This window comes from Alligator mississippiensis, chromosome 3 (genome assembly GCF_030867095.1).
Source record: "Alligator mississippiensis isolate rAllMis1 chromosome 3, rAllMis1, whole genome shotgun sequence".
Taxonomy (NCBI): domain Eukaryota; kingdom Metazoa; phylum Chordata; order Crocodylia; family Alligatoridae; genus Alligator; species Alligator mississippiensis.
In genome coordinates, this window is record NC_081826.1 from 88,078,282 (window position 1) to 88,106,242 (window position 27,961).

Below are 27,961 nucleotides of genomic sequence, written 5' to 3' on the forward strand. Positions count from 1 at the left end.
ATGGCCTTTAAGGTTAGCTCTGAGGAAGAAGCCAGCATCAGGGAATAGGGCAACCCCCTTCTGCCTGCTCTCTGATGGCTCCGGCGCCAGCTGCCCGAGCTGCTGCAGCCCCGCCCAGAGATGGACTAGAGCAGGCTGCCGGAGCTTCACCCCGCGCTGCGGGCTCCCGGTGGAGGTGGAGCTCGCCCCTCCCCGGGGCGGGGCAAGGCAAGGCAAGGCAAGGTTGAGCCAAGCCGGCTCCTACTCGCCGCAGGTGGACGCCCGCGAGGTTGCGCTCCGGCGGCGTTTCTCGCCTCGTCCGGCCTCCAGCGAGCCGCCGCCGCCGGGATGAGCCTGCCGGTGCTGGCGCGGGAGCTGTCCCACTACCTGGACAGCCGCGTGCGGGGCGGGCTGGCCGGCTCCGGCATGGGCTGGTCGCTGGTGCTGGGTTTCGGCGTGGCGTACGCCGCCTGCTACCTCAGCAGCATTGCCAAGGTGAGTGGTGGGGGTGGCGTGGGGGGCGCCGGCGCCTCTGCAGCCCTGTCCGGCCCCGCGCCCTTGGAGGCGGCCGGCCCTGCGCGCTCTTCCCCGCCCTTGGCAGCCGGGGCGGGGGGTGCCTGGGAGCCGAGCCGAGCCTGCAGCCGCCCTCCCTGTCCTCTTCCTGCGGCCCCGGGGTTCTTCTGGCTCGTAGCGCTGCAGCAGGAAACGCTGGTTTCCGGGGTTGGTCCCAGCAGAGACAGCTCCTGGCCTCCGCTTCACACGCACGCAGACGCTTCTTCACCGTCTTAGACACACACTCACACTCTCTTACACACTTTTCCATACACACACACTCTCTTCCTCACCTTCTTACACACTTACACATGCATGAGCCAGTCTCACACCTCCTCCTACATGTGCATGCACTTTTCTTGCACACGCGCGCGTGCACACATCATTCTTCCACACTCTCACATCCCCAGCCCCACACATGCACACACCATTTGTGCACACAACACCATTCTTCCACAAACACGGGCCGTTCTCTCACCCCCCCACATGCATGCACTATTCTTGCACATGCATGCACACACAGATCATTCTTGCACACACAAGGGCCAGTCTCATATGCATGCACGCACCCACACGTGCACACACCATTCATGCACATAGACATACACACATATACGTAGGCATCATTCTTACACAAGCAGGGGCCGTTCTCTCACACCCCCACCATACATGCACACACCATTCTTACACATTCACACACACAGGCATCATTCTTATGTCCACTCATGCACACCATTTTTATACACTCACGGACTGTTTCTCACCCACATACACACACCCATACGCACGTGCACACACCATTCTTGCACATGCGCACACAGGCATAATTCGTACATGTGTTGTTGGTTGTAGCTGTGTTGGTCTAAGGTCATAGGCAGACAAGGTTCCTTGGGTAGATGTGATACATTTTATTAGACCACTTAAATAGTTGGAAAAATGTGTTCTTTGAAGGGTGTTTGTGCCTGAACACTTGTAAAGAACAATTTTCCAACTCTTCAGTTGGTCTAATAAAAGATATCACATCTACCCAAAGAAACTTGTCATTCTTACATGCACATTTACACACATACAGCATTCTTACACATGTACAGGCCATTCTCTCACATGCGCACACACACACAGACACGCATATTCACACACCATTCTTGTGCATACCTATGCACACACAGGCATCATTCTTATGTGCATGTGCAGCCATCATTCCTACACACACACACACACACGCCATTCTTACACATGGGCCATTCTCTCATCTCCCCCCACACGCACCGTTCTTGCGCGTGCACACACACACACACACACACACATATATATGCACCATTCTTACATTTCTATTTCCTTACACGCATAACTGATGTACTGCAACCCTTTTTTTCTTGCTCTGAGGTTTCTAACATCTTACTTTGATGTGTTCAGATTGGAGGACGGGGATTTGACCTCAGCACATCCTTTTAATGCCCTTGCTTCAGGAGACACAACTTGGGCAAAAGGAACCATTTGGGAAGGGGAATTCTCTCTCATCTCCATTCTTGACTTCTAAGCATCTACTAAGGTTACAGTCAAGGGAAATAGCTCTCGCAGCCTTTCCTTCTCTCTCTCTCTCTCTATATATATATATTTCTGCCCTCTGAATTAGCATCAAATAAATATATTCAGTCTTACTGATTTATGTTGCAGGGCTTTCCTAATTTTCCTGTTGTGATTTGTTTTAAATGTGAGGGTTGTCTGGAGGGGGAGAGAGGAAGTATTGGTGGGTTTTAGGGGAACAACCAAGGCCCCTCTGTGGAGCAGGGGGCTGCAGGATTGAGAGGGACCTTGAGGAGGGATGGAAGGGATGTCCCCCTGGGAGAGAGACATGGAAGTGGGTGGACATGGGGAAGAAGGAAACAGAGAAGAGGTTTTCTAGAAGTGAATGAGTGCTGGAAAACTTGGTTGGGATGTGTGAGAGCATTTGATGTCCTGGGTGAGAATGGGAGAAGCAGAAGTGGGTGGGGTGGGTGGAGTTTGAAAGTCCTAGGGTGTCATTTAGGGAATCTGTTGCTTTATACCATGTGAGTGGTTCTGTCTCTTATCCTGCCCTGAGCCTTCTTGGGGAGGGTGGCATATAAATGCAATGAATAAAATAAGTATCTCAGGTGCTTTTCTCTGTTTCCCTGTCTGTAATAACATTACAAATAAATCCAGGACTCGGAAATAATTTGGATACAGTGAGTCAGTACCACGTCTGGTGGAAATGGGTTTCACGGAACTGCCAATTAACATATGAGGCTCGGGCTCAATATTTCATCAGTTGACAGTGTACAGGAAATAGTATGTTTTGATTACTGGGAACTTACACTGATGGTTTCCTGTCAGATATGGTTTTGTTGCTGTCTGTATCTTAGGCTGTGTTTAGCAGTTTTCAGATAATTTGTTGTGGCACTGCCTGCGCTGGGGTGCAGCGTCAGAATGGTTATACTGTCGCTCGAGATTTGAGCTCAAACATTTCTCAAGATGGGTGCTGAACTCTGTCCCAGTCAGCCCAGCTGTAAATGGGTACTGAGTCATTTCATGTTGTGATGTCAAAGGTGGCTGGATGCAATGCTGGCTATGGCACTCCCTGATGTGCTTTTGGCTATAAAAACTAGCATGCCGTAACCATGATAGCCCAACTGTTTGGCTTGGTGGACCTTCGACTACTTTTGTCCTTACCCTGTGGCTAGCTAGCCTGGGAAAGCTAATACAGAGATCTAGCTACTATGGTGAGTAGGATAGAGTTAGTAGGCCTGCTAGACCACAGTTGAGGGTATATACAGTATGACATTAAAAAATGCCAGTGAAGATACGACTAGGTTTCTTGTATGATGGGCTTATTGATTAAACTCTGTGGGTTCCCATCTGTGAAACAAGTATATCTACATCTTACCCCTCATGTTTGTTTTGGGTCTTAATTCATAGCTATAACGTGATCCAACCTTGGATGGAAGATGCTTACGGTTCCAATGTATTTTTCGTTAGAGCACAAACAGTACTTTAACAGCATATTTTAAAAATATACCAGAAATCTATTTTGTTTAGAATCAATAGTGTTTTTTTGCTTTTCCCTTGGAGCTTTGTTTGCTTTTGATTTTAAATTACTTTCATTTCTACTTTAAAGAAATAAGCCATTACTAGTACAGAAATACCTAAAAGCAATTAGCGTGTGGGAAGAGAATGCAACAGGCTAGCCTTTTTTGTTTGTGGGTTCTGAATACCTGACCACACTTTCTCTTTTTAGAAACCTCAGCTAGTGGCTGGCAGTAAGAGTTTCTGCTGCTTTCTCAAGAAATATTGTCCTGTTGTAACAGAAACTTACTACCCTACAATCTGGTGCTGGGAGGGCCGGGCACAGACACTTCTGCGCCCCTTCATCACCTCCAAACCTCAGGTGCAATATAGGAAGTAAGTGCCTCTCTCCTGCAAAGATACCAGTCTTCTGCATATTACCTTGAATGTGGGCGTGCATTACTTTGAAAGTGTAATAAGTACTTTAGGTAATACCAGTATTCAGATACTATACTGTCACCTTTACAACTTGCAGGATCTAATGCCCACCTAGAAACAAATTCAGCCTCTTGTGCCACAAGGTAGGTTTTGATATTACAGCAGAGATGGTTACAGCAGTAAGCTCATATTACTGAAGCCTAGATTAGTGGTGCTTAATGGGCACCATAATTTGGGGGGGACATATTAACACTTTTTTTTTTCTCCCAGTTGAAGTCTTTAGTATTCCTTTAGTCCTATTGCAGCAAACTTAGTCCTGTTCAGCCCCTGATTCCTAGGCTAAATCTTGCTATCATAGTTTATCTTTTGTTCTTGGATGCCTGAATTAGGACAGGAATAGGCATTTATATTTATTTCTCTTTAATAATTGCAATCGCATGCAAGGCCTCAGGCACAGAACCTGAAGGGGTGGGGAGTGATTTTATACCACCTTTTCATCTTCCTTGTCCATGGGGTCAACAGAAGACAGTTCAGGCTCTTGGGCAATATAAGGTAGATCCAGCATACAGTATCTTCTATGGGGGTGTTTATCAGTACATAGTAATAGGGTTTATCAGTATACAGTAATGCTCTAGTCATGCCCCTTTGTCTGGACCTACAACATTGCCTGGCTTCTAGGGGTTGAAAAGAAAGAGGCATAGATTAGACAATGCTGACTTTGCACCAAATGAAGATTCTTAATACCGAAAGAATTCTTTACTGGCCACTCACACCAGCTTTAAATCTGCTTCACACTGATGAAGCAGTGCAAAGCTGGTTGAACAAGGCTAAGGATTTGGCTAGTACACTTAAAAATATGCTTTAGCAGTTGCCATGGGTGTTATATTGATGAGAAATCTTATATCTCAGATATGCTTTTTCATAGGATGTTCATTCTCAACAATATAGTATTGGTATGATGCATTCTCTTCATTAGAAAGCTGTTCAACATGAGGAAAAATGCAGTACACTTTCAGAACATGTTTTCAGCCCATTTATATGTTTAAACCTTGCTTGGCTTCTGAACATGTTTTGAGTTTGTTGCAGGCTTGAGAGAGAGAAGCTTTAAAAAATGCTCCCTAACAAAAATTCCTTGTAGATTTTTCATGCCAAAATCCTGCCTTCACAACTTTTTACTTAAAGTAGTTATAGCTTTATATGCATGTGTGTGTTGATATAACTTCTGTCAGGTGATACTCCACCCAAGAAATACTAATTATTTTCTTCTGGAAAAAGAGAACATGTATGTGCGAGAGGCTTAGTTTGTTTAATGCACTATCAGAAGACACTAAAATGCTACAGCAATGATGGTGTAACAAAGATGCTTATAGAATGGCAGGTAAAACTCCTATGAACTTCATTAAGCCAGCACCCTCTAAGAAACTGAGAGCCAGCTCTTCATGTGGTGCAGACTGAAATAGTGGTGCTGAGTAGCTATGAAGACTAAAGCTCCTGAAGGCCTTTATCCCATTATGAATTAGAAATTTACAAATAAGTGTGTTATGTCAGACTTTAATATTAACGTAAAATTAAGGATATAATTTTTTTGTGTGGTAATTGGTAATGACTCAGTGGTATGCCTTTTTAATTTTTTTTGAATAAAGCTAATCGGTGTTGTCTTCTGAACTGTGTATTTCAGCGAGCTTATTAAAACAACAGATGGAGGACAAATTTCACTAGATTGGTTTGATAATAATGACAGTGTACGTTATCCGGACGACAGCACAAGACCCACAATCTTGGTATTGCCTGGCCTTACAGGAACAAGTAAAGAATCCTACGTTCTTCATATGATCCAACAGAGTAAAAAATTGGGATATAGGTAATCTTGTGTATATACAGTTTGCTTGTTCAACTAAGATTAAATGTAGGTATATGTTGTCTATCTAAAGCAAATGATATATAGAGAAATCCGTTTACATGGGATAATGCTAGGTAATAAACAAGAATGATATAGCACTGTATTGGTAAGTATATGCAAAATACTAAGCAGGTCTTAAACTCAGTTTGCTCAGTTGTAAATGATTACACAAGATGGTAGGGAATAGGGAATCAGACCTTTAAAGTGCAGTATAAAAGTTTATTGCTGTGTGTCCACATGTCTGTCTCCCGTGTACCTTCCTGCGGAGGACTGTTTAGTGCAGCCCCAAATAAACTAGTTTGGGGAAATCTGTCAGAGGTGGCTAGAAGTATGACAGGGTAAGGACTAGAGACTTGGATCCAGTGGTTAAAAACCCCTGTGTACCATGTGGCAAGGGATGACATTGTACACCTACTGCTGATGACTTGTGGGTAGATCTGTCAGTCTTAACATGCTTCATGCACAGGCAGATTACTCAGAGTTAGGATCACAGTTGGTAAGGGAAGTGAATTGCTCCATGAGTACAGCTTCTAGATGTTATAAGTTTGTTACAGTTCTGTTTTAGAATATAATATCTTACTGTGGTTACTCCAGTATCGTATTCCGAGTCCTACCGTTGTACCCTGAGTTTTGGCAGTGAATGTGTTGAGTTTTGTAAATATGTACATGAATGTTCATGTTTGAGTCTTTGTTGTCCACTTGGAAATGCTGAAACCTGCTATAATAGATACTTAATTTTATTGCCACCTAATACCATTTTTACACGTATTCATGACAGATATGTATACTTATCACCTGAGACTGGAACATGTAACTATAAAATGAGTTTGGGATCAAGTTTTTTGTTCTTGCTTTCATAGAGTATACATATCACCTTATATCCCACCCTATTTTGAGTAGAAAGTTAATTCCTTATATGGCACCTACTTATTTTAAGTCATATTACAATAGAATGGCATAAGCTTAATTCACTTTAAATTACAACGCTTATTAAATAAAAGAGTGAAATTCATCTTTTTTGCATTTAATCTAATTTTTAAACTAACAATTTTTATGTTAACAAAACACTTCTTGTACAGTTGTGGAGCAGGCAATAAACAGAAAACCCCAAAAAACCTTACCCAAAGATTCTTAAATCAAGATAATTCCTATTATAAGGAACTTCATACACTCTTGCTAAGATTAAATAAGAGGGATCCATTTCGGCACAGGTTGAAAACTCCCCTTCTGCTCTCCCTACCTGTTTGAAAATATAGGATACATGAATCTGTGGTTTTTGTTTTGGCTCATCTCTGCTGCTTAATGAAGATTATATATACTTGAACCTCTATGCACACAAATCAGATTGCAAGATCAGACTCTTGTGCATAAAAAAGAGTCCCAGTGAGTTCTCTGGACTCCAAGCAGGCATATGGGTCAATTTTAGGATGAGGACCATAAATATCTCCAGTAGATAACTTAGGTTTTCTACTGATTCACTTATTTTCTGTAGTTTCATTTGAGTTATGTTCAAATTACGTTTTTTAGATAAATGAGTAACAAAGAGGGCTGCTAGATACTTGAGTGCATCAATGTACCTATTCAATTTACCTTCTCAATTTTTAGATGTGTGGTTTTTAACAATCGAGGAACTGCTGGAGAGGATCTCTTGGTAAGGATTACTTTTAAAATCAAGATGAACTTTCACTATAAGCAGTACATATTGAAACTATCAGTATTGACCCACAGGGCTGGAGTCTAGTCTTAGAGAGACAAATCTCATGTGGTATGTTACCAAATGTATGGAATAGAATGTAGGCTGTAGCTGGCTGCCTGCACATCTTTAAGTTAATACAGTATATTTATTTAAAATTGAATAGCACTCATCCGAATCTGTTAACTTCAGTTCGGTTGACAAATTTCAAGGAATAAGTTGAAATATATTTGGTCAAAGACCCATTGAAATTCATGGAAAGATTTACATTGACTTCAGGATCAGGTGCTTAGTTCATGATTTTATTTTACATCTTCACCCCTTTCTTATACAAATATGATTTCCTTATCTGATAGTGACTTGTGTGATCTCCTTGTTCTGCAATAGGCATCTAAAGTTCAGAAATCATATGGTCACTTTCTGAACCTTATCATCACTAAAGATATACTGTAAAAGCTTGATTTTTTTTTTTTTTTTTTTTTTTTTTTTTCCCCCTGAAGAATCGTCCCTGAGTTTTGCAGCAATAAATGTACTGTTATCTGTACAGTACAAGTGTAGCGAGTTAAATAGCATTTTCATTTTATAAGATGTTGCATAATTTATTTCCAGCAAAATACATAATTTTTATAAGGAAAATACAAAAGATCATAATTCTTCAAATATGTATATTAAATTTGTCCAGTGCAGTTTTTCTCTCTTGACTTAAAAGTCAGTCTGAGCTGCATTAACTATTTTAAATGAAATTTGTTGGCATAAATTTAAACCAACCTGAATATAATAATAATAATAAAAAAAGCTTTACAATTAACTGACTGATCCACTGTTATATACATGATTGTATGAATGAACCTGATTTATATGGATTGTGATTTAATTTTTTTCCTGAACAGCTACAATATATGATGGGCTACTAGCAAAAGTTATTTTGTATAGAATTTACATAGCACATTGGCTTACAAATTAGTGACAGCTCCATAAATTACTCAGATCTCAAAGCTAAGCATTTTCTGCAGCTTGGCACAAGATGTGATTAAAATATTGCCGAATAAGCTTTGTTTCTTTATATACATTTTGTTGATGCTTCTGCAGCTGTTATAGAAGTACATAATACTGTCTATTGTTCATTTTTTCATTTTTAATCCACTGATATCAAACAACTTAAAATGCTCATAATGCTCTCTCTCAATTAATTCAAATGTTTCAGTGCAAACACTGCCATGTTAAATGTCAATTTTCTGCATACTTCTGGAGATATAGGTACAAAGCAGTTTTGTGACAAACAAAGTCCTTATTGATAAATTTCAGATTCAGTAAGTGAAAAGACTTCTTGTTTGGATGTATTGTGTGTATTTCAGTGTAATCAGCTTTAAATCTTTGAGCATTATAAGAACTTAGTGTGAACTGAAACAGCTAAAGTTATAATAACATTTGCTGCAGGGGGCTTTCTACATATTAATATAAACTCCCTACTTAATGAGTTTGAGGCATAGTCAAGCAATGTGGTAAAGGCAGTCAAGCAGCTCATTCTTGTTCTGGTCTTTATAGAGAGATTTAACTTTAAATCACTATTTAAAGTATGAAGTATGAAAAGCTATTGTACTTGCATTTGAGTAATAGTCAATGATGTATAACTGAAAAAAATATTTTTCTAGAATGGTCATATTCTAGATGAGTATAGTTTAATTTCAGCTAAGCCATGTATAACTTTCTTGAACACTGTTTAAAAATAACTTCATCTAGCAAGTGGAAATCCAGTAGATTTACAGGAATTAACTGTAAAATAAATGTATCGTGCTTCTGTTTTTGCAAAATATAACTCTTTTCTCTGGGACAACATCATACCTGCCTTACTGAAATCATTTACTTTTCTCCAATATTTAATTAAAATAATAAAAGTGTGAATGAAAATTGTAAGTAGCATAAAAGGAACAAATTAGTTTGGAAAAAAGCTTCAGCTTCATTTATCCCACTCTTAGCTTTTTAATCTTTATCTTCTGTTTTAATATTTTAATTTTCCTGATAAGTAAATTTGTATCGGTTGGTTTGGTATACTAATGACCCTCATTTTTAAACATTTTTTTTTTTTTTAAAGTTGAAAAACATTGTTTTATCATGCATTTGGGACAATAAATGAGCAAAGGACAAATATTACAACTAAAATTCAGGAAAGGCCAGGTCCAACTCACAGTAGAAGCAATGGGATTCTTTCTAGGCTGTATTCAGAAATTGAAGGGATACTGGAAGTTAAGTTGTGCTTAAGCGCTGTCCTGAATAAGAATAGACAATATGCATGCTTAAGTGCTTTCCTCAGTCAGAGCTTTAATTGATACATCTTTCATCTAGATGCCTGTCAGTATAATCAGCTTTAAGTATTTTTGTATTAAGTGTCTGCAACTAAGTAAAATATAAAAAGCCATTATGTTTTCTTCAGGGTGTTTTCTACTCTAACTTAGAACTAAAAAATAGAAATAGATCATTGTAATAGCATTAACACTAAAGTTATTTAAAACCAGGAATTTTGCAGTAATTAAATACTGACTAGTTTTGAAATCTGTATTTACAGAAAACTTTAAGGCATCTTACAACTCTTTGTAGATAATGTTCGTATTTAGATAATGCAGACTTCATGACATGCTTTGTTTCCTTAGGGGTTTTAACTTGCATTGATTCCCATAATTTTAATAAGTTTCAACCAAAACCTGCATGTTCAGAAGCTGTCTAGTTAATGTTTTGACAGTTGCAAATATTGAGCATACTAGTCGTTATTAAGCATGCTTAATAATATAACTCCTTCTACCTCCCCTGATATTATTCCAGTTTATGGTTTTATCTTGGCTATTATTCAGTGAGAAATGTTAAGTTAATTTAAATGTTTAAATTGGTTAATTTAAACCACTCAGCTCATACTTCAACATGAAAAGTGATGCAAATGCTTAAAATAGTGTTTTCCCTTGTGGCTCCTTACAGACACCAAGGACTTATTGTGCTGCTAACACAGAGGATTTGGAAGCTGTGATTCATCATGTACACAACTTGCATGCTTCAGCTCCACTTCTAGCAGCAGGTGTTTCTATGGGAGGGTAAGAAATTACATAACAGAAATCCCTATAGCTTAGTTTAGCAATTGCAAAATAAGTGTTGCTGCTTGACTGTCATTTAGTGTAGTGTAACATTTCCTGAAGTTAAATGGAATCATTAATATGCTAAAGAAAATCTAAGGTTCTAATTATGGGTTCTGTTCAATGGGATTTAGTTTCAGTGAGTACCCATCAGCACAACTTTAACCAAATTTCCCTTTTCAAACTAAGCTCAGAAAAACTCACAATATGTTTTTGAGTTACAGAGGCAAACAAATTCATAAAAGTAAGTAAATTATATTAGTCGCACTTAAAATCTTCATCAGCCTAAAACGAGTTGGACAGAATTTCTGACCAAACAGTTTTTACAGTCAGTGGTCACCAAAAGGGCATAAAATTAAACTCCTCATTTAACCTTAACTATGGGGTTACTATTTTTCATTTTCATTTAACTGATTTACCAGATTAGGTAATTTGAAAATTTGGATATTAGTGATACCTGTCAAACAGAAAAATTTGCAATTGCATTACTAACATGAATGGAGGGGAGCAGAACCTATCAAAAACAAACAGGTTTAGGAAAAGGAAGAAGCAAAATGTTATTTTTCCCTTATCTGCCTATTATAATATGCCTGCTGTACTTAAAAAGTGAAAATATTTCCCCTCAAACTCAAAATCTGGGGCCTGATGATGATTGCATTTCCATTTGTCACTAATGTACTTGTACAGCAGAAAGCTGGTACTGCAAGTTAGTGGTATAATAGGGTATAAAGGCAGTGACTAAGCCCTGGGGTCTTTGGGTACAATGTTGTCTTCCAAGGATAAGCTGACTGCTGTAAATTTATGTTGATTGTTCTTAGTCTAGGACTATAATTGCAGATTAGCACTGTATAGAGGTATTCTGGTGAAATTTTGCTTTGGCAAAGTATAGTAGGTATGTTGGCAGCCATGTGGGTTGCATGAGAACCCATGTGGTTTCACTAGGCCAAAGGAAGATCATCCTTATTTTGGCATAAAGCTTGGCTCAGTATTTGCTAAGGTTGAAAGACAAAGCAGTCATGCTTCTTTGGAAGATCAAGTCCACTAACTGTAAGGTTACCTGGGGCCAATGACAGTGTGTTTAATAATTAGCGTTCTGTTATTTCTATTAAATAGTACACACAATAATTACCCAATGGTATAATGATTTTTTTTTTAATCTGATTTTTATCTGATTTGCCATTTTATCTTCTTACTGAATATATTTCACAAAGTTCGTACTGCTGCTTTTATGAACAGTAGGGCTGGAAGGGACTCCTTGGGTCACTTGAGTCCAGGCTTCTGCAACCACAAGCCACAATATTGCATAATCTTTTATAAACGGATCAAGTTTCACCTCTAAGCTAATTAAGCCTCTTTCCACTACTACTCCTGTTTAGTCTGTTCCAGCACTTCACTGCTTCGATGACTAGGAGCCTTCCTTTAATCTCCAACCTAAATTTATTCTTGGCCAGTTTAGACCCATTTGTTTTCATGTGCCATCGTTGTCCTCTAATTGAAATAATTGTTTTCTATCCCTGATGTTTACTTCTTCCCTGATGCATTCATAATCCTATCTCCATTTAACTTTCACTTTGCTAGGCCAAACAAGTTAAGCTCTTTTAGTCCTCCTAAAACAAGCTTTCCATTCCCTGATCATTCCAGTCACCTTTCTTTTCAACTGTTCCGGTTTGAATGTATCTTTCTTGAACATAGGTGACCAGGGTTGTACACAAGATTTCAAATGAGGTCTCGCTCCTATTTTGTACGATGACATCAATGATTTCCTATGTCTGTTGGAAGTACCTTGACACTGCAACCTAGGATTTTACTTGCCTTTTTCATAGCTACAGCATTTTGGCAGCTCATAATCGTTTTATAGGATCATAGGAAAGTAGGGCTGGAAGGGACCTCATAGGGTCATCTAGCCAAGCCCCCTGCTCAAAGCAGAATCATCCTCGACTAAACCATCCCTGCCAAGTGTCTGTGTAATCTGCTTCTGAAAAATTCCAAGATTGGAGATTCCACAAATTCTCTAAGTAGCCCGTTCCAATCAATTCCTGACCACCCTCACTGTTAGAAAGTTCCTCCTAATCTCTAACCTGCTGCAGCTTGAGGCTGTTGTTTCTAATTATGTCCCCTATAGCCACAGAGAAAAGCAATTCTTCATCCTCTCTATACTTGCCCTTCAAATATTTTGAAGACTGTTATTAAAAACCCCTCTCACTCTTCTAGGCTAAATAATCCTAGTTCTTTCAGCCTTCCCTCATAAGTCTTGTCTCCCAGGTCTCTGATCATTTTTATTGCTCTGTGCTGGGCTCTTTCCAAACTGTCTGTGTCCTTGAAATGTGTGGCCCAGAACTCCAGGTAAAGCCTCGCCAGTGCTGAATAGATCAGAAGAATCACCTCCTTTGATTTGCAAGTGACATTCTTGTTAATACAACTCAGAATGTTGTTCACTTTTTGCAACAAGAACACATTGTTGGCTTATAGTCAGTTTGTGGTCTGCTGTAATCCTCAGGTACTTATCTGCAGTACTGCAGCCTAGCCAGTCATTCCCTAGTCTATATGTGTGCATGCAGTTATTCTGTCCCAAGTGTAGGACTTTGCACTTTTCCATGTTGAATCTCATCTGATTTGATTGCAGACCATTTCTTCAATCTATCCAGGTCAGTCTGCCCTTTGGAGTGTCTGCAGTTCCACCCAACTTGGTGTCACCTGTAGTTTTACTAAATGTGCACTCAGTTGCATCATCCAAATCATTAATGAAGATACTGAAGAATACCAAGCCCAGGAGAGACTTGATACCTTCTCTCAACTTGACATTGAGCCATTGAGGACTAGTTGCTGAGCATGATGATCCAACAAGTTTTGTATACACCTTACACTACTTCCGTCTAGTCTGTATTTCCTTCGCCTGCTAATGAGAAGGTTGTGGGAGACCATGTCAAAGCCTTTTTAAGTCAAGGTATATTGAATTTTGTTCCAGTTCTCACTGTGATCCAGTTCTTCCTGTATGATATCCTGATCTTCTGCATTCACTGAGCTTCACAGCTTTGTGCTGATAACATTTATCACTAGCCCCTCTTTTTTGTGCCAAGGTCGTTAAAGAAAGAAAATATTAAACAAGGTATGTCCCAAGACCAGTCCTTGAAGAACTCCACTAAACTTCCAACCGACCCAATGCCTGTCTTTTCAACACTGCCTATTGTTGTGTCTCTGTTCATCTTTTTAGTTAATACTTACCTACCTACAGTGTATCTGCTAATCCAGTGGGAGTCAGGCCCTTAGGACACTTACACACATGCAGGGAGCCTGCTCTGATGTGCTGGAAATCCATTGTGTCAGAGCAGACTTGATTAATTAAAAAAGAGATGTATGCACAGTGGAAACTAGGGACAGTCCACAAGGAAGACTATACATTAGTGGCCAGCACTTGTAGGGAAATGATCAGGAAAACGAAGGTGGTGACTGAGTTTAGGTTAGCCACGGGAAAGGACAATAAGAAGTCCTTCTTTAGATATTTAGGCAGTAGAAGGAAAAAAAATGGACGTGTGGGACCCCTGCTTAACACCTCAGACCAGCTGGTAACAGACATTCAGGAAAAAAATGAACTCCTGAATACCTGCTTTGCTTTGGTATTTCACTGGACCAAGGGAAAGGACAAGTGAGATAAGGCTTATAGGGGGCATGCAATCAGTGCGATGTGGTGGCCAGCAGGGCAGATAACACACTGGCATGCATCAACCGATGAATCTCATGTAAAACTAAAGAAGTGATACTCCTGCTGTACTCAGCACTAGTAAGACCGCAGTTGGAGTACTGCATCCAGTTCTGGGTGCTGCGCTTCAATAAGGACGTGAAAAACTCAAGAGAGTCCAGAAAAGAGCCACCCATATGATCAGGGACTTGCAAGGCAAGCCATACGAGGGGAAGCTGAGGAACCTGGGTCTCTTTAGCCTAAAGAAGAGAAGATTGAGAGGGGACTTGATAGCGGGTTGCTGCTATATCAGAGGAGTGCATCAGGAGCTTGGTGAACAACTGTTTTCCAGGCCACTTCTGGGGAAGACTAGGACCTCTGGGGGAGGCTCAAGGTCTACTCAGAGAGCTGGTAGCCCAAGAGGGGCTTTAGACAGACTGCCAGGACTGGGGAAGCCAAGTGTTCCCAACTGGCCCAGGATGGGAGTCAAGGCCCAGGAAGGGCTGAAGGTCCAAGAGGGACCACCGCTAGAGACTGAGAAGGTAAAGTATCTGCAGGCAGGGAGTCTGGAGCCAGGTCCTGTACTGTGGACCTGGGCTAAAGGGCCCAGTGAGAGCATGGAAGAAAAAGGTTGATAAGGCCAAGACCTCTACAGAGTGGATAACGATACAGTAACACCTGCAAGGCTTGTGGTATGGGGAGGAACGGAGCCATGCAATCTGCCCTTAAGGTTACAGGTGCTCTGCAAGAGCACAGTGAGCCGAGAAGGGCCTATTAGACTTGAGAGCCTAGCTGAGTGAAGGAGATTCAGGGGAGGGGCCCAGTAATGATTTGCATGGACTCTGGCTCTCTCCAACAGCCGATGGGCATCCTCCCTTACACTATTTCTACTGAAAACAAGGCATGGTGAGTAAGTGATCGAGGGAGGGCTGCATTAGAGGCTGAGCCTGACGGGAACACACAGCCACTGGGGCATAACGGCCACGAATCTGCATGAACTCAGTGGCCACAAACCTGCTAGAATGCCCCAAAGTCCAGGGAGAACTAGTTGCCATTATGTCTATCATGTCATGAGGTCACTGGAGTTCAGTTAAATTATCAGAAATTGTCATTTTACGATCTTCCTGATAAAAGCAGGTATCAATGGATTTCAGGACGGAAGAAAAAAATTGAGCTGAAAAATGGAAGAGGAAGTGGAGCCCATTAGCCTATGAAAGTTTCAGGAATTAATTCTACATTGGTGGGGCTTAGCAACTGATAGGTACATGGTGTTGGAGTAGGTGTGGACTTCAGTAAGCATCTGCCTCAGAAGCAGGAAATAATCTTGACCAAACCAGCAAGACCTAATTAACACTTAGCTTGTGGTGGCTCCACTCCAGAGACCACAGCTGGACTAGACAGGGATTGTACAAGTACTCAGGAAATGTGGAAGTGTGCTGCTAGGAAGGAAGGAGATTACCCAGTCACCCTTTCTATTAAGGCACTCAAAGTGGGGGACTTTCAGTAAGAATTCTGCTAGTACAGGGTGGAATCTTTTTTTTCTTTCTTATTGATTTTACTGAGGATAAGCCTGGCTCTTTATAATCTCTAATAACTACAGTGCGGTGGGCGAGTAGCTTTTAAAGCTTTTGGAAGCTTTTAAAACTTGATGGGCCAAATCCCAGGCCCACTGGAAGAGAAACATAACTTAATATGTTGGCACCCTGGGAACGATGGTGGGAAAGGGGGAAAGTGAGCCTTTGCCTGCTCATGCATCCCCTCTGAATCAGCCATGCTTGCCTGCCCCCAAAGTTATGTTACTGCACTGGCATTATTTGGAGTTTTGCCATTGTCTTCAAACAAACCAACTGGGTTTGTTACTGGGTTGCTTTCATGGTTTTTGTTGTTGTTGCCTGTCTCCAGGGAGTCACCAGTGTTGTCAGGGCAGATGCCATCAGTGGTATTGTCCAACTGTTAGGGTTGTTCAGGGGTTAGGTACTGCCTGTTACATGAGGCTCCCTCAGTCTGAGTGGTCTGTGTGCATACTGTGAGGATAGTGGGGATGTGCTGCTGACAACCCCATTGTTCTAAGAAACAAACTGCAGTCTTTGGCTCTTAGCCTGGAAACAGACATCTTATGTGGAGCAGGATTAGGTATTCTGCAATATGTCTCGCGGGGGAGTGGGGAACTCGCATAGGTGTTCCCACCCATGCTTGCAGGTATGCATGAGGAAATCCCTTGCAGAGCACAGGGTGCGTGTCTGCAAGCAGGGAACCCCCACTTGCAGACATGTAAACCAAAGCCCCAACTTTCCCTGCTTATTCAGATGCCTCCATAAAAAGAAGTGTTTATGGTAGCGCAAAGATGACATCTGGTGTTTATGGTGGCACTGACAGCTGATCTCCCTTCTTCACTTTATCTGATGGTTTGGGTACATTATAAGATTTGGACCACAATCCCTTAAGCAACTAAGGCATGTGAAACTTTTAACTCTGTAGCTTTAAGGCAGCCTCCTATTATTCACCTTTTTTATTATTGTCCCTTTCTTCTGTTTGATTTCTTGTTTGTCTTTCTACATTTGGAGTGTCAGGTATCTATTAGCTGTCCTTCTTAAATCTCACACTGCTGCAAGGGAGACTGTAAGTGCCATTTGATCAGAAGAGCAAAACTTGCAGGCTGGGTATCTGGGTGATAGTTTTGCTAGTTTTATTCACTGTTTTTCTTGTTCTTTATGTTCCTTGCATTAAAAAGCTCTGTATCCCAGGCGTGAAGCAGTGGTGATGTTGGAGAGAGAAAAAATAAAATGCACATGATAAATGTTAGTTATATTGCTTAATACATTTCTGGAAGGTGTTCATATACTGCAGCTAGGCTGGTACACAGACCTATGGAGAATGAAATAGACTTAGAATTCTACATTTGATTGTTTTTAAATGGATGATTGGATAATTATGTTCTTTGTGGTTTTTATCCCTGTTTGTAGCATGCTTCTTTTAAATTACCTGGGCAAAACTGGTAAAGAAACTCCTTTGATGGCAGCCGCAGTTTTCTCTCCAGGTTGGAATATTTTTGCATCTGTAGAATCACTTGAGAAACGACTGAACTGGTTTCTTTTTAACTACTACTTGACTACTTGTCTACAGTCCTCCATTAGTAGGTGAGTCAATTTCTTGAACTCTTTAGATGGAAGAATGTTAGCTTGGAATTTATGCGAGATAAAATGTTGAAAATTAAATTGCTATTATACCATTTCACCTAACCTTTCTTGTCTGTGTATCCATTATTGAAAGTTCTAAAGTATATTGTTTGGAAGATTTTCCTCATCAAATTCACTTCTATGTAAAGAACCAGGCCAAGGTTTATCTACCACTTGAGTCTTCAAAATGGAGATTAAGTGGATTTAAAATGGATAGATGGGTTTGTGCTAACTCTTTTTACAAGAGTATAGTTTATCTTCTATACATGTTGGCTCACGTACGGCTACTCAAGAGTTGGATAGACAGCATCTATTTGATTTTCTTTAAAATCTCATTGAGTTTGTGGGATACATATGTACTAATTTAATAAATGTGTCCAATTTGAAAACACAGGAAAGAGTTACTTGTGTTGTTTAAAAAAACCCCTCAAGAGTATATATTCCTAAAAATACAGTTCTCCTTTTTGACATTGGTGTATTTCTCATGATTAATGCAGACATCAAGCAATTTTCTGCATGTATTTATATGAGAGTGAACAGTGCTTATCATCCTGGACAGACTTTTTTTTTTTTTTTAGACCTAAAAATAAAAACCATACTTTCTTACTTATAGAATTTATTTCTAGGTATATCTTTGTAAGAAAGAGTACTTCTACATATGTTAAAATACTTTCTCTTGTTTTCAGACATCGAAAAATGTTGGAAAAATTATTTGATTTGGACCTGGTCATGAAGGTACGTGAATCAGAAGTCTATTTTGGTTTCATGCTTCATTTCCTGTTGCTGATGTAATTCCATATTTGATTTGTGTACTGCAGGCTAAAACCATTAGGGAGTTTGATAAGCAATTTACCTCAGTCATGTTTGGCTACCCTACAATTGAGGATTACTACGAAGATGCAAGCCCATATCACAAGTTGAAGTCAGTAGGAATTCCACTGCTGTGTCTGAACTCTGTGGATGATGTTTTCTCACCAGGCCATGGTAAATTAATGCTTTCTTGTATGTTTCTCTATATATGTAGTCAGTTTGATAGAAACTATACTGATTTAAGGACAGGTCATATATGTGAGGTTGTGTCTAAGAATTGTATCTGTTGGCATTTTGCTGTACGTTATTCTTGCTATTTACTTCCAATTTTCCACACTGAACTTGAAGTTCTTAGAGGCTCTTTACAACTAATACAAAGTACATAAGAACTAATGATTCTATTGATCAGAATTATTTGAAGCCTGTCCTGGGGAAAAAACCCCCAAACCTTTGTTCTTGGACTAGATCATGTTTCAGGGTACTTGAACTCCTCAGTAACCATGACAGCCAGTGACCTCTGTGACATAGAACTCCAGTGACTAAATGCAAAATTATTTGGTTTTAGCCAGATAATTGAAAATGAGATACTGCAAGAATCTCATTTTGAATCTAACATGGTATTGTCATGGATCATGCCCCTTTCAGGAAAAGCTCTGCCACATGATTCTCCATGGAGAAGCCTTATTTGGTCTCCTGCTCCTGAAGGACCCCCTGAAGCCAGCCCTCATGTGGTTTCATGAGAGGCAAGGTTCCAGCTTGGAGACCCTGGCTTTTTTCTGCCTCTGGCTTCTCCAGTGATCTTCAGCACCCCCACAATGGAGAACTCCTTAGTCAGCTCCCAGGAAAGGGGGGTGTTCTCTTCTTCAAGGAGTGGGGGAGAGAATGGGTGGAATCAAGTCAGCGTGCTGACATCCCAAACAGTACAGCAGACTGCTTAGCACCAGACTATCTTTATTGGCCCACTCTGTCCTCCCTGGGACTTTCCCTCTACTCTGTCCCCCTTGAGATTTTCTCTCCCCAGTTTTCTCCATTCTTTTTCAGGCACAGTCAGCCAGTCTCATAATAATACTGTTACAAAAGTATAGTTTTAGCCTGGGGACTGACACTTACCCAATCAAATGAAATGGGGGAACCAACTGGGGACTTGTTTCTTCAGCCTGCTGCCAGGCACAGGCTGCTATCTCCCCCTGGGATGAAAAGGACATTCAGTCTTACAAAACTATGTATAGCAAGGATTTATAGCAAAGCATGCTCATGCTGAGCCTCCCCTTCCCCCAAAGTGTTCCCCACCAAACTCTCAGGCTAGAACTCAGCCCACTTACCCTCTTTGATCACATCTTTTCCTCCTTTCAAAATTTAACTGACCTGGATCATTTTAACAGTGATCAAGGAAAGCTCAGCTTCTCCCATCTCCCCCCAGCTTTTTTTTTTGCGACAAGCCCTGGAAAGCCTTTAGGACCCAGTAATCCTGTGATGCCTAGGTGTCCTGGGCTACCAAATGCTCCAGAAAAAATGCATGCTAATGTGCTACCTCCCTCTGTTGAAGACTTCTTTACTAATCTTCTCACTGAAGCAGCAGTCACCTGAAAGACCTGGCAGTCCAGCTGAAGCCACCAGGCCTCCTGGCAGTAGGACACCCATGGGAGCTCTTCAGCCTAGGTCTGACAACACTTCCTGGTAGACATTGAAGATGTTGTTATCCCCTTTGACCCATAACTCCAAGTGGCCCCCATTGTACAGATACTGACTTTTCCAGGCGCACTTGCTCATGTTGCCTCTGGTAGCTGTCGAAGATATGACAAGCTAGGCAATCCCAGTGGTCCTGGCATACCTGGGAAGCCTTCACTCCTTGGAGTCCCCCGTAATCTTAAGTATTGTTTTGTCTGGGCCGCCAATTCACCCTTCAGGCTTGGAATTCTCATGAGGCCTACTCAATCCTGATCAAACAGTGTAACCACTGCCGCACCGTGAAAGCCCGGCAAGCTGTCAATCCCTTCATCGCCTTCAGGATCTTGGATTCCTAGAGCTCCAGGGTCTCCAGGGAAACCCAAAATGACTGCACCACCTTCAAGACAAACAAGACCACACAATCCACTCTTCAGTTTTCCTCTGTCAAGCACAGGAAAACTTGGGATCCCTAAAGGACTCTTGGAATTCTCCTTGGAATTCCTTTTCCTGAAATACTTCAGTCCCCCTTGATGTTAGGTGCCCCTGGTATTCCATCGTAATGTGGTGCACCTTTCTACTGGCACAGGTAGGACCTTGTGGGCCACGGTCACCTTGTCCTTGTTGTCCTGCACCAGGAAGCAGTCACAGGGCACCATGCTCAGCAAAAAAAAGGAACTGTTACCAGCTCCTGTTGCTGCTGCTGCCTTGGCAATGCCGTGCACGCAGCAAGGACCTGAGTGCTTGGGATGCCGCAGAGGTGTTGGGCTGTGCACAAGTGGGGTATGGCTCCATGCAAGGGACATTCTGCTCCACTGGGCACCAGGCGCCTTTGCAAAAGCAGCTTTTTCTCCAGCAGCTGCGGGAGCTCAGGTGTGTAGGTCCTGCCAGCACTGAGGCAGCAGTATGCTCTGGAGCTCTAAGTGCACATGGCACCGCTGTCCTCATGAAGGTCTTCCCCACCTGTCCAGGATGGCATTATGGACTGCATGGGGAGTGAGGCTGCAGGTAGAAGCCGTGGGCAAGGGGGTGACGTGTGTGGAAACAAGGCAGTTACCGCCTTCCCCATCGAGGTCTGGAGCAGACCGGAGGCGTGTGTGTGTGTGTGTGAAATGCAAAACAAACAAAAAAAAAAAAAAGGGTTTACATCAGTAGTTTAAAATGCCCTGCACTATTACTAAATGTGGGTTATTGCAGGGGTTTTCAACCTTTTTTAAACAAGTGTACCCCTTCTGGTGGCAGCATCCAGATGGGGGGAGGGGTGCATGCAGCCACCACCGTTGCCACCCACCAACCTGTGCCACCACCTCACCCTGCTTTCCCACAGCTGGTTGCATGTGTGGCTCTACAGGCTGCTGATGGGCCTCGCACCTGGCCAGTTGTGCGCCGCCAATCAGCAGCCCACAGAGCTGCATGTGGGACTGGCTGTGGGAAAGTGGCATGGGGCAGTGGATGGCAGCAGTGGCCACCACATGCAAGCTCCTTCCCCTCTCTCCTGTGTCTGGCTGGCCAGGCGGTGCCCGTGTGGCCCACAGAGGGGCACTGCTGCCCTCGTCCCCCTGGCCCTGCTCCTGGGAGGCGGTGGCACAGTGATGGGTGGTGGCATTCCATCCCCCACCTGCCTGCACATGCTCCCTAAGACAAGCATGGGGCAAAATACGGCCTGCGGGCCAGATCTGGCCCTCCAGGCCATCCTATCCATGGTCACCTAAAAAACCATGGTCACCTAAAAAGTTTAGAAAATTAATATTTATCTGCTCCTGGCTGTCTGTCAAAGATGACAGGATCTGGGGTGGGGGGGGGGGGGGCCAGTAGGACCTCAGGGAACCCGGCAGGACAAGGGAGCAAGGCCAGCCTGGCCCTGCCCCCCAGCTCTGTCCCACCCTCACCCCACTAACCAGAAGCCTCTGCTGGCCCCGGTTGTTACTACTTTCCTGCATGCCTGTTTCAGTACCATGTGGCCCCAGGCTGCATCACTGGACCATGGGAGCACGGGGCCATGCCGATACCCTGAGGTCAGAAGCAGGAGGGAGGGGTGTGTATATTTATAGGGTGAGTACCACAAGCACACCCCACTATACACATGCACCCACATGCCCCTTTGCATTGCCATACACACAGACACCCACATGCTCCCTTACCCCACATACCCAGACACTTGCAACCCCCACAAACGTATACCCACCCCCCAATGCCTCCCACCCCTCCACAGTATACAAGAGTAAGACTTCATTTTAAGCTACTGTGCAGTCACCTCTATGTACACACAAATGCATGTAAATCAAGACAAAAATATTTTTTGAAATCAAATTAATGAATGTTGTAGATGTTTGATTTTTAGAATATAATTTGGTATTTTTCTGGTTCTGAGATGGCAAAACCCCTTGCTGAAAGGACTATTTCCGGGGGCAAAGGGAGGGACTTCTGGTGGCAAAGGTCAGGGGTTAGAGGGTGGAACTTACGGTCCCAAGATGGTGACCAGGGGATGGGGCACCTATCAAAGGGCAGCGCTACCCATGTGGCCCTCAACAGCTTGCCAAAACTCGGTAAGCGTCCCTGTTCCTGAAATAATTGTCCGCCTCTGCCTTAGGACCTTTCTAAGTACCTATAGGGGTATGCATACCCCCAATTGGCAACGCCTGGGTCATTGGATCTGCATCAGCCAATATGGTTGTTTAATCATTGGCTATCAGTATTGGCCAAAAAATCTTAATCAGTGCACCCCAGTAAAAAGCCCAACAAATAATCCCTCTAGCCAGTTATTTTAAACTTGTGTGTTGGATGGCAGAAATTTCAGGTTAGGATAAAAAAACAACAACCCCTACTTGCCCTTTCTTCCCATGAGAAGCCATATCTTTTTTGTGTCATCAGCCTGCATGTCATTTTCTGGCTAACAGCATAGCCATGTGAATGGAGTGACTTGGCTTTTTTTTGCTGGGGACATGTTTCTTCACTGTGAGAAGTTAAATCAGCAAAAATCACAGTGCACCAGAAGGAGGTCAGTAATTACAGCTGTTGACATCAGTTATGTCACTGGAGCTCATCTCTGTTGGCATTTTGGTAGCAGCTGCATGTTAATTAATGGTGTAAGTTGTTTAGAGAGGTGATATTGTTCTGGCAACAGAAAGACTGAGGCTTGCTGGCTTACAAAATACATGTGTGAACCCATAAGCCTGTGGTGACAAGGCAATGTCTGTTGACAAAACTTTGTAGTGGAGACCAGGCCTGAGACCTACAGTGGAATACTGGTTTCACTTTACAAGCTCAAATAGCAGTTACCACGAGTTTTTAGCACTTATATGCAATGTGTGATCTTATCCTGCAGGCATTGTGGACATGCATTCATCCTCACAGCTAGTGAGCATGCACTCTGGCAGGGCAGAGTGAGCATGCACTCTGGCAGGGCAGTAGCTGTGTGGATGTTTGTGTCAGGTACATGGCTCTGTACAGACATACCTGGGAGAGTGAGAGTCCTGAAATAGTAACCAGACAAAAACCCATGACTAGCAGGTGTTAGAGGAAGAGAAGGACCATCTCAGGCTTGGCCAAATAATCTAGTGCAGAGGTATCAAAAGATGCTTCTTGGAGGCTGGATCCAGCCCACGAAGTGTATTGTCCAGCCTGATGCATGCAACATGTACTAACCCTGGCCCCACATGCTGCAGAGCTGGAGCTGCACATTGCAAGCAACATGCATGGCTACACCAGGGTATGTGCTGCCTGAAGCACCCTCACCAGACCAGCCCTGTGGGCTAAATTGGGCATGTGGGGCCAGTCTGTAGACCTGATCTGGCCAGCAGACCAGCTCTGTGCCCCTCAGGGCCCAGCCCACAGGGCCAGATGACTTTGACCTCCCTGGCCTAGTGATTAGGGTACTGCCTTTCAGCAGCCTGCATGCTGTGCATCTGACTTAACTTCCATCTTTTCACTAATCTGCCCAGTGCTGCTGTGTCTAACCTAAACATGTGTGCTTATGGTTTACTGCCTTATTAATATCTTTGTACTGTTCCACTCCATTTTGGTCTGAAATAGCAGCAGTCATGAATGTAAAACCTTACTAAACTTTCTCTTTATTCTCTTTCTTTATGGTTCAGGCTTGCAGCACGATGTTGTTAAGTTTTACTTTTCATGCCATTATGCAAATGGTATAATAGAGTTAAATGGTCATTAGAAACCAAATGTGGGGGACAAAAGAGAGGATAGAGACTAAAGACAGTGATAAGAGAAAGGGATAGAGAATTCATGGATAGATAGGAAGATGAGACAAAAGGGAATGAGTCAAAAGCATGATAGAAGTATTAGCAGAGTTCATGTAGCTCGATTTATCTTCATAATATTGATGTCACTTAGAAAATAATGATTATTTTTTAACAATGTAGTTTTACATACATGAGTTGCCAGAACTAAAGAACCCTGTTTAATGCTGTTTGCTTGCTTCTGTCAAGATCAAATGCAATTTTTTTTTTTATAGATCCTAAACAGTCACATGATTAGAGTTTGAGTAATTTTATATTTTCCTGTAAAAAAGTGTTTAATACTTGAAAATTTTCGTTTTGTGGGGCGTCTGGCAGTAGTGTGTTATTCGTGCTCATAGTGGTGCTCTAAGCCAGGTGAAAAAATAAATGCTTTTCAGGTCTTAAAACCTTAGCTATTCACTTCTCAAAGATAGCTACATTTTAAATAATGAATTTTTTACAGCATGAGTATGAATAACACAATTGCATAACAGCCATTCAATCCCATGTCAGATCAATAGTCCATAAGGGTATAAATAGTCTGAAAGGCTATCTCTACATGAATTTCTTAATACTTCTGGCATTTGATCTGCTTCTGTTCCACTGGTATCAAACTCAAAAATGAGGCAGTGAAGCCTCACTCTGCCTGTCTTCAGTCCCCTTTCCCCAATGCAGTATTGCCAACTTCACGATGTCGAAAATCATGAGACAAACTCTTAAAAAATCAAGAGGTTTGGAATGTAAATCATTAGATGCTATTTTTGAAGTGTGTGTGTGTGTGTGTGTGTGTGTGTGTGTGGTTATCTATGAAGGAGTGGGGGGCTGTGGACATGTGTGGGGTTTGGAGCTTGGGGAAGAGGGATCCCTGCACACCCGGGCAGGATGTGGAGTACTGTGTGTCAAGAGTGAGGGGCAGCAGCAGGGTTGGGGGGGGGCTGTGGCTTGGGAGTGAGAGGCAGATGCGCGCGCGCGCGCGCACACACAGATGGCTGCCCAAAGCTCTGTTGTGTGACCTGCCCCAGTCATGGGTGTCCGGTGCCTCCTGATTCAAGTGGGGGCAGGGATGTGCAGACACCAGTCAGCAACTGGGTGGGGGTCCCCCAGCGGCCAATCCTACTGGCTGAGGTGCGGGTCTGCTGGCGGCCAATCCCGCTGGCTGGAGGTCATCCCCCAAGAGCTGATCTCACTCACTGTAAAAATTTCCGTGCCGCTTCCGGAACTTCCGCAGCCGCTTCCGGAAGTGGCACAGCCGCTTCTGCTGGTGGCCCTGCTCCCCAGCCAGTGCTCGCAGAGTAGGGCACTGGTGCTCCTGCCTGCCTCCCTCCCTGATGGCTAAATGGGGAGTACAACCTGACGGGGTGCACGTGCACCCCCTATGCATTGCCCATGGCCCCATTCACCCCTGCCCCACTTCCTCCCTCACCAGGGGGGCCTTGATCTGCCCCTTCCCTCCCCTTCTCTCTCCCCCTGCCCCTTCCTTTCCACAGGGTTACCAGCTTGGCACACTCTACATGTACCAGAAGAAAAAATCCTGAGATTTGATCTCTCTATCAGGAGATCACGAGTCAGAGTTAGTTTGACTTAGAAATCAGGAGTCTCGTGATCTTTTTCATGACGGTTGGCATTCCTGCCAGTGTCACTCTTAAGATCTCTCTTTGGTATCCTGGACAGCAGCAACAGCATGTGCCCCCTCATTTCCAAGTTTCATGCATGCAGGTAGGAGCAGGTGAGCCAGGGATACTTGAGAGCAATATTATTTTGCAGCACTGGGGACAGTGTCTAATGTCCCAGTCCTGCACCCTCTTTTCCTTTATTTCTGTTGCATGCAATTTTTTATTTGTATCTAGCATGAAAACTATTTAATAGATATTACTAAGACTTGTGGGAGGACTGTCAAACCTTTCTTTTTCTCCCTTTTTAGCTGTTCCAGTGGAAATGGCCAAACAAAATCCAAATGTTGCTATTGTTCTTACCTCCTGTGGAGGCCATATTGGTTTTCTGGAAGGAATGTGGCCAAGGAATTGCACTTACATGGACAGAGTCTTCAAGCAGTTTGTGCGAGCTATTTTTGAGCATGGGAAACAAATCATTAGCATGTAGCTTTGGACCACTATTTTAGCACATTCTGAAAAGGGCAACTCAGACTAATGCACAAGTTTTAACTACTGTAAGCCAGCAAAATGGATGAAGTCCATTACTTTCTGCAAAAAATACATTTGCCTAAAATTTTGTAGCAAGAATTTTACATGTTACGTTGTCACTTTTGTATTTATAATATGCCTTACTAAGAATGACCTTAAAACAGCACTCTGCGTACATCCAACTGCACTTAACCAAAATCATTAAGTAATAGATAATAATTCCTCAGGGTTTTTATTTAAGCCAGTGCATTTTAGGAGACTTGATTTATAATATAAAAACCATAACTTCTAAAATTACCCTCATTTTTGTTGTTTATTACAAATTGGTGAGAATGATGAAATATAAGAATAGAAGGAGGAGGAGGAATGCAAAAACAGCACTGTTTCTTCAAGTAATCTTTACGTTTAAGAATGGATTACAACCGAATTAGACTGATACTGTATCTATTGTTTACCCTGAGAGAATTACAGATTTAGGACTAGTTATAATGGTAATGCTGTATGTCTCGCACAATTATTTTTATTGTTAACTAATTTATAGTATTTCTATATTACGAAAAGGTTCTGTTGAAGCAATGCATAATAAACTGTCATTTAAAAAAATTGTTTTGCATTTAAGTATCTATTTAATCTTATGTAGAATTGTATATACAATGCATATATTTCACAGAAGTATGGTAAAGAAACATAAAATACAGAATCGCACATTGTTTACTACTTTGCAGGATTGGGTTTTTAAAAATAAATGTTAGGAACGTAGGGTGCAGTCTACTTTAAAGAATTCATATTTCCATTTGTTGTAAATAATATATACAATTAATATAACAGAAAAGGAGGCGAGAAATTTTTTGTTCTGTGCACTTGTTAAAGACTTGACAAAATGTTTGTAGCCTCTTGTGTCTGTTAAAGTGACAAAAGAATGGTATGAAACTTGAGTGTACATCATCATTTTCCTTCCAGCTTCCACAATACTGTTGTTGCAAAGAAGGGGTTAAAATGAACTGAACACAATTTAGAGTCCAAGACTGTTGCAAAGTCCTAATCTAGTGCTCACTGAAGCAAATGCATGTCATACCAGGTCAGGGAGCTGCAAACTACTCTTGCACTTTTCTTTTTTTTGGCACTGCACCAAGAACAGCTCAGACTAGAAACTCATGTACAGCTAGCTACTCCTTGCTTAACGTCATAGTTACACTCTTGAAAAATGTGACTTTAAGCGAAACGATGTTAAATTAATCCAATTATGTCACAGTAGTTATCTACTAGCGGGCAGCAGCCAAACAATGTTATAACCAAATGTTGTGCTACTTTAAAAGAGTATGTTCTCTGACTTTAACTTTATTAATTCTCACTTGTTTTTATAAACAAAGCATGGCACATAAGTGTGGCTAGGTATGATTCAGAACTTCATAGTTAAACATTTTAAAAAGTACTTTTATTAAAGAAATTTTTATAGTTCAATGCAAAGTTGCCTGAATAATAACAGGTTTACCGTCTCTCCTTTTAGTGTGTAAGTGAAATAAGTCTTGATTCTGAAATTGCTTAAATCAGTG

The 27,961-nt window shown here is 42.1% G+C and overlaps 1 protein-coding gene across 1 annotated transcript; it reads left to right on the forward strand.

The window, feature by feature from the left end:
* Nucleotides 1-27,801, forward strand: ABHD3 (abhydrolase domain containing 3, phospholipase). Its single transcript, XM_014606604.3, has 10 exons — nt 1-12; nt 130-474; nt 3,788-3,951; nt 5,672-5,854; nt 7,499-7,544; nt 10,554-10,666; nt 17,345-17,518; nt 18,244-18,292; nt 18,376-18,541; nt 26,189-27,801. The coding sequence occupies exons 1-10, from the start codon at nt 1-3 to the stop codon at nt 26,365-26,367; spliced, it is 1,431 nt and encodes a 476-aa protein (XP_014462090.2). The 3' UTR covers nt 26,368-27,801.
* Nucleotides 27,802-27,961: the final 160 nt, after the last annotated feature.

Coding starts and splice junctions, on each gene's coding strand:
- ABHD3 (XM_014606604.3), top strand. Junction 475..3,787: donor ACCTCAGCAGCATTGCCAAG/GTGAGTGGTGGG, acceptor TTCTCTTTTTAG/AAACCTCAGCTAGTGGCTGG. Junction 10,667..17,344: donor GCAGGTGTTTCTATGGGAGG/GTAAGAAATTAC, acceptor CCCTGTTTGTAG/CATGCTTCTTTTAAATTACC.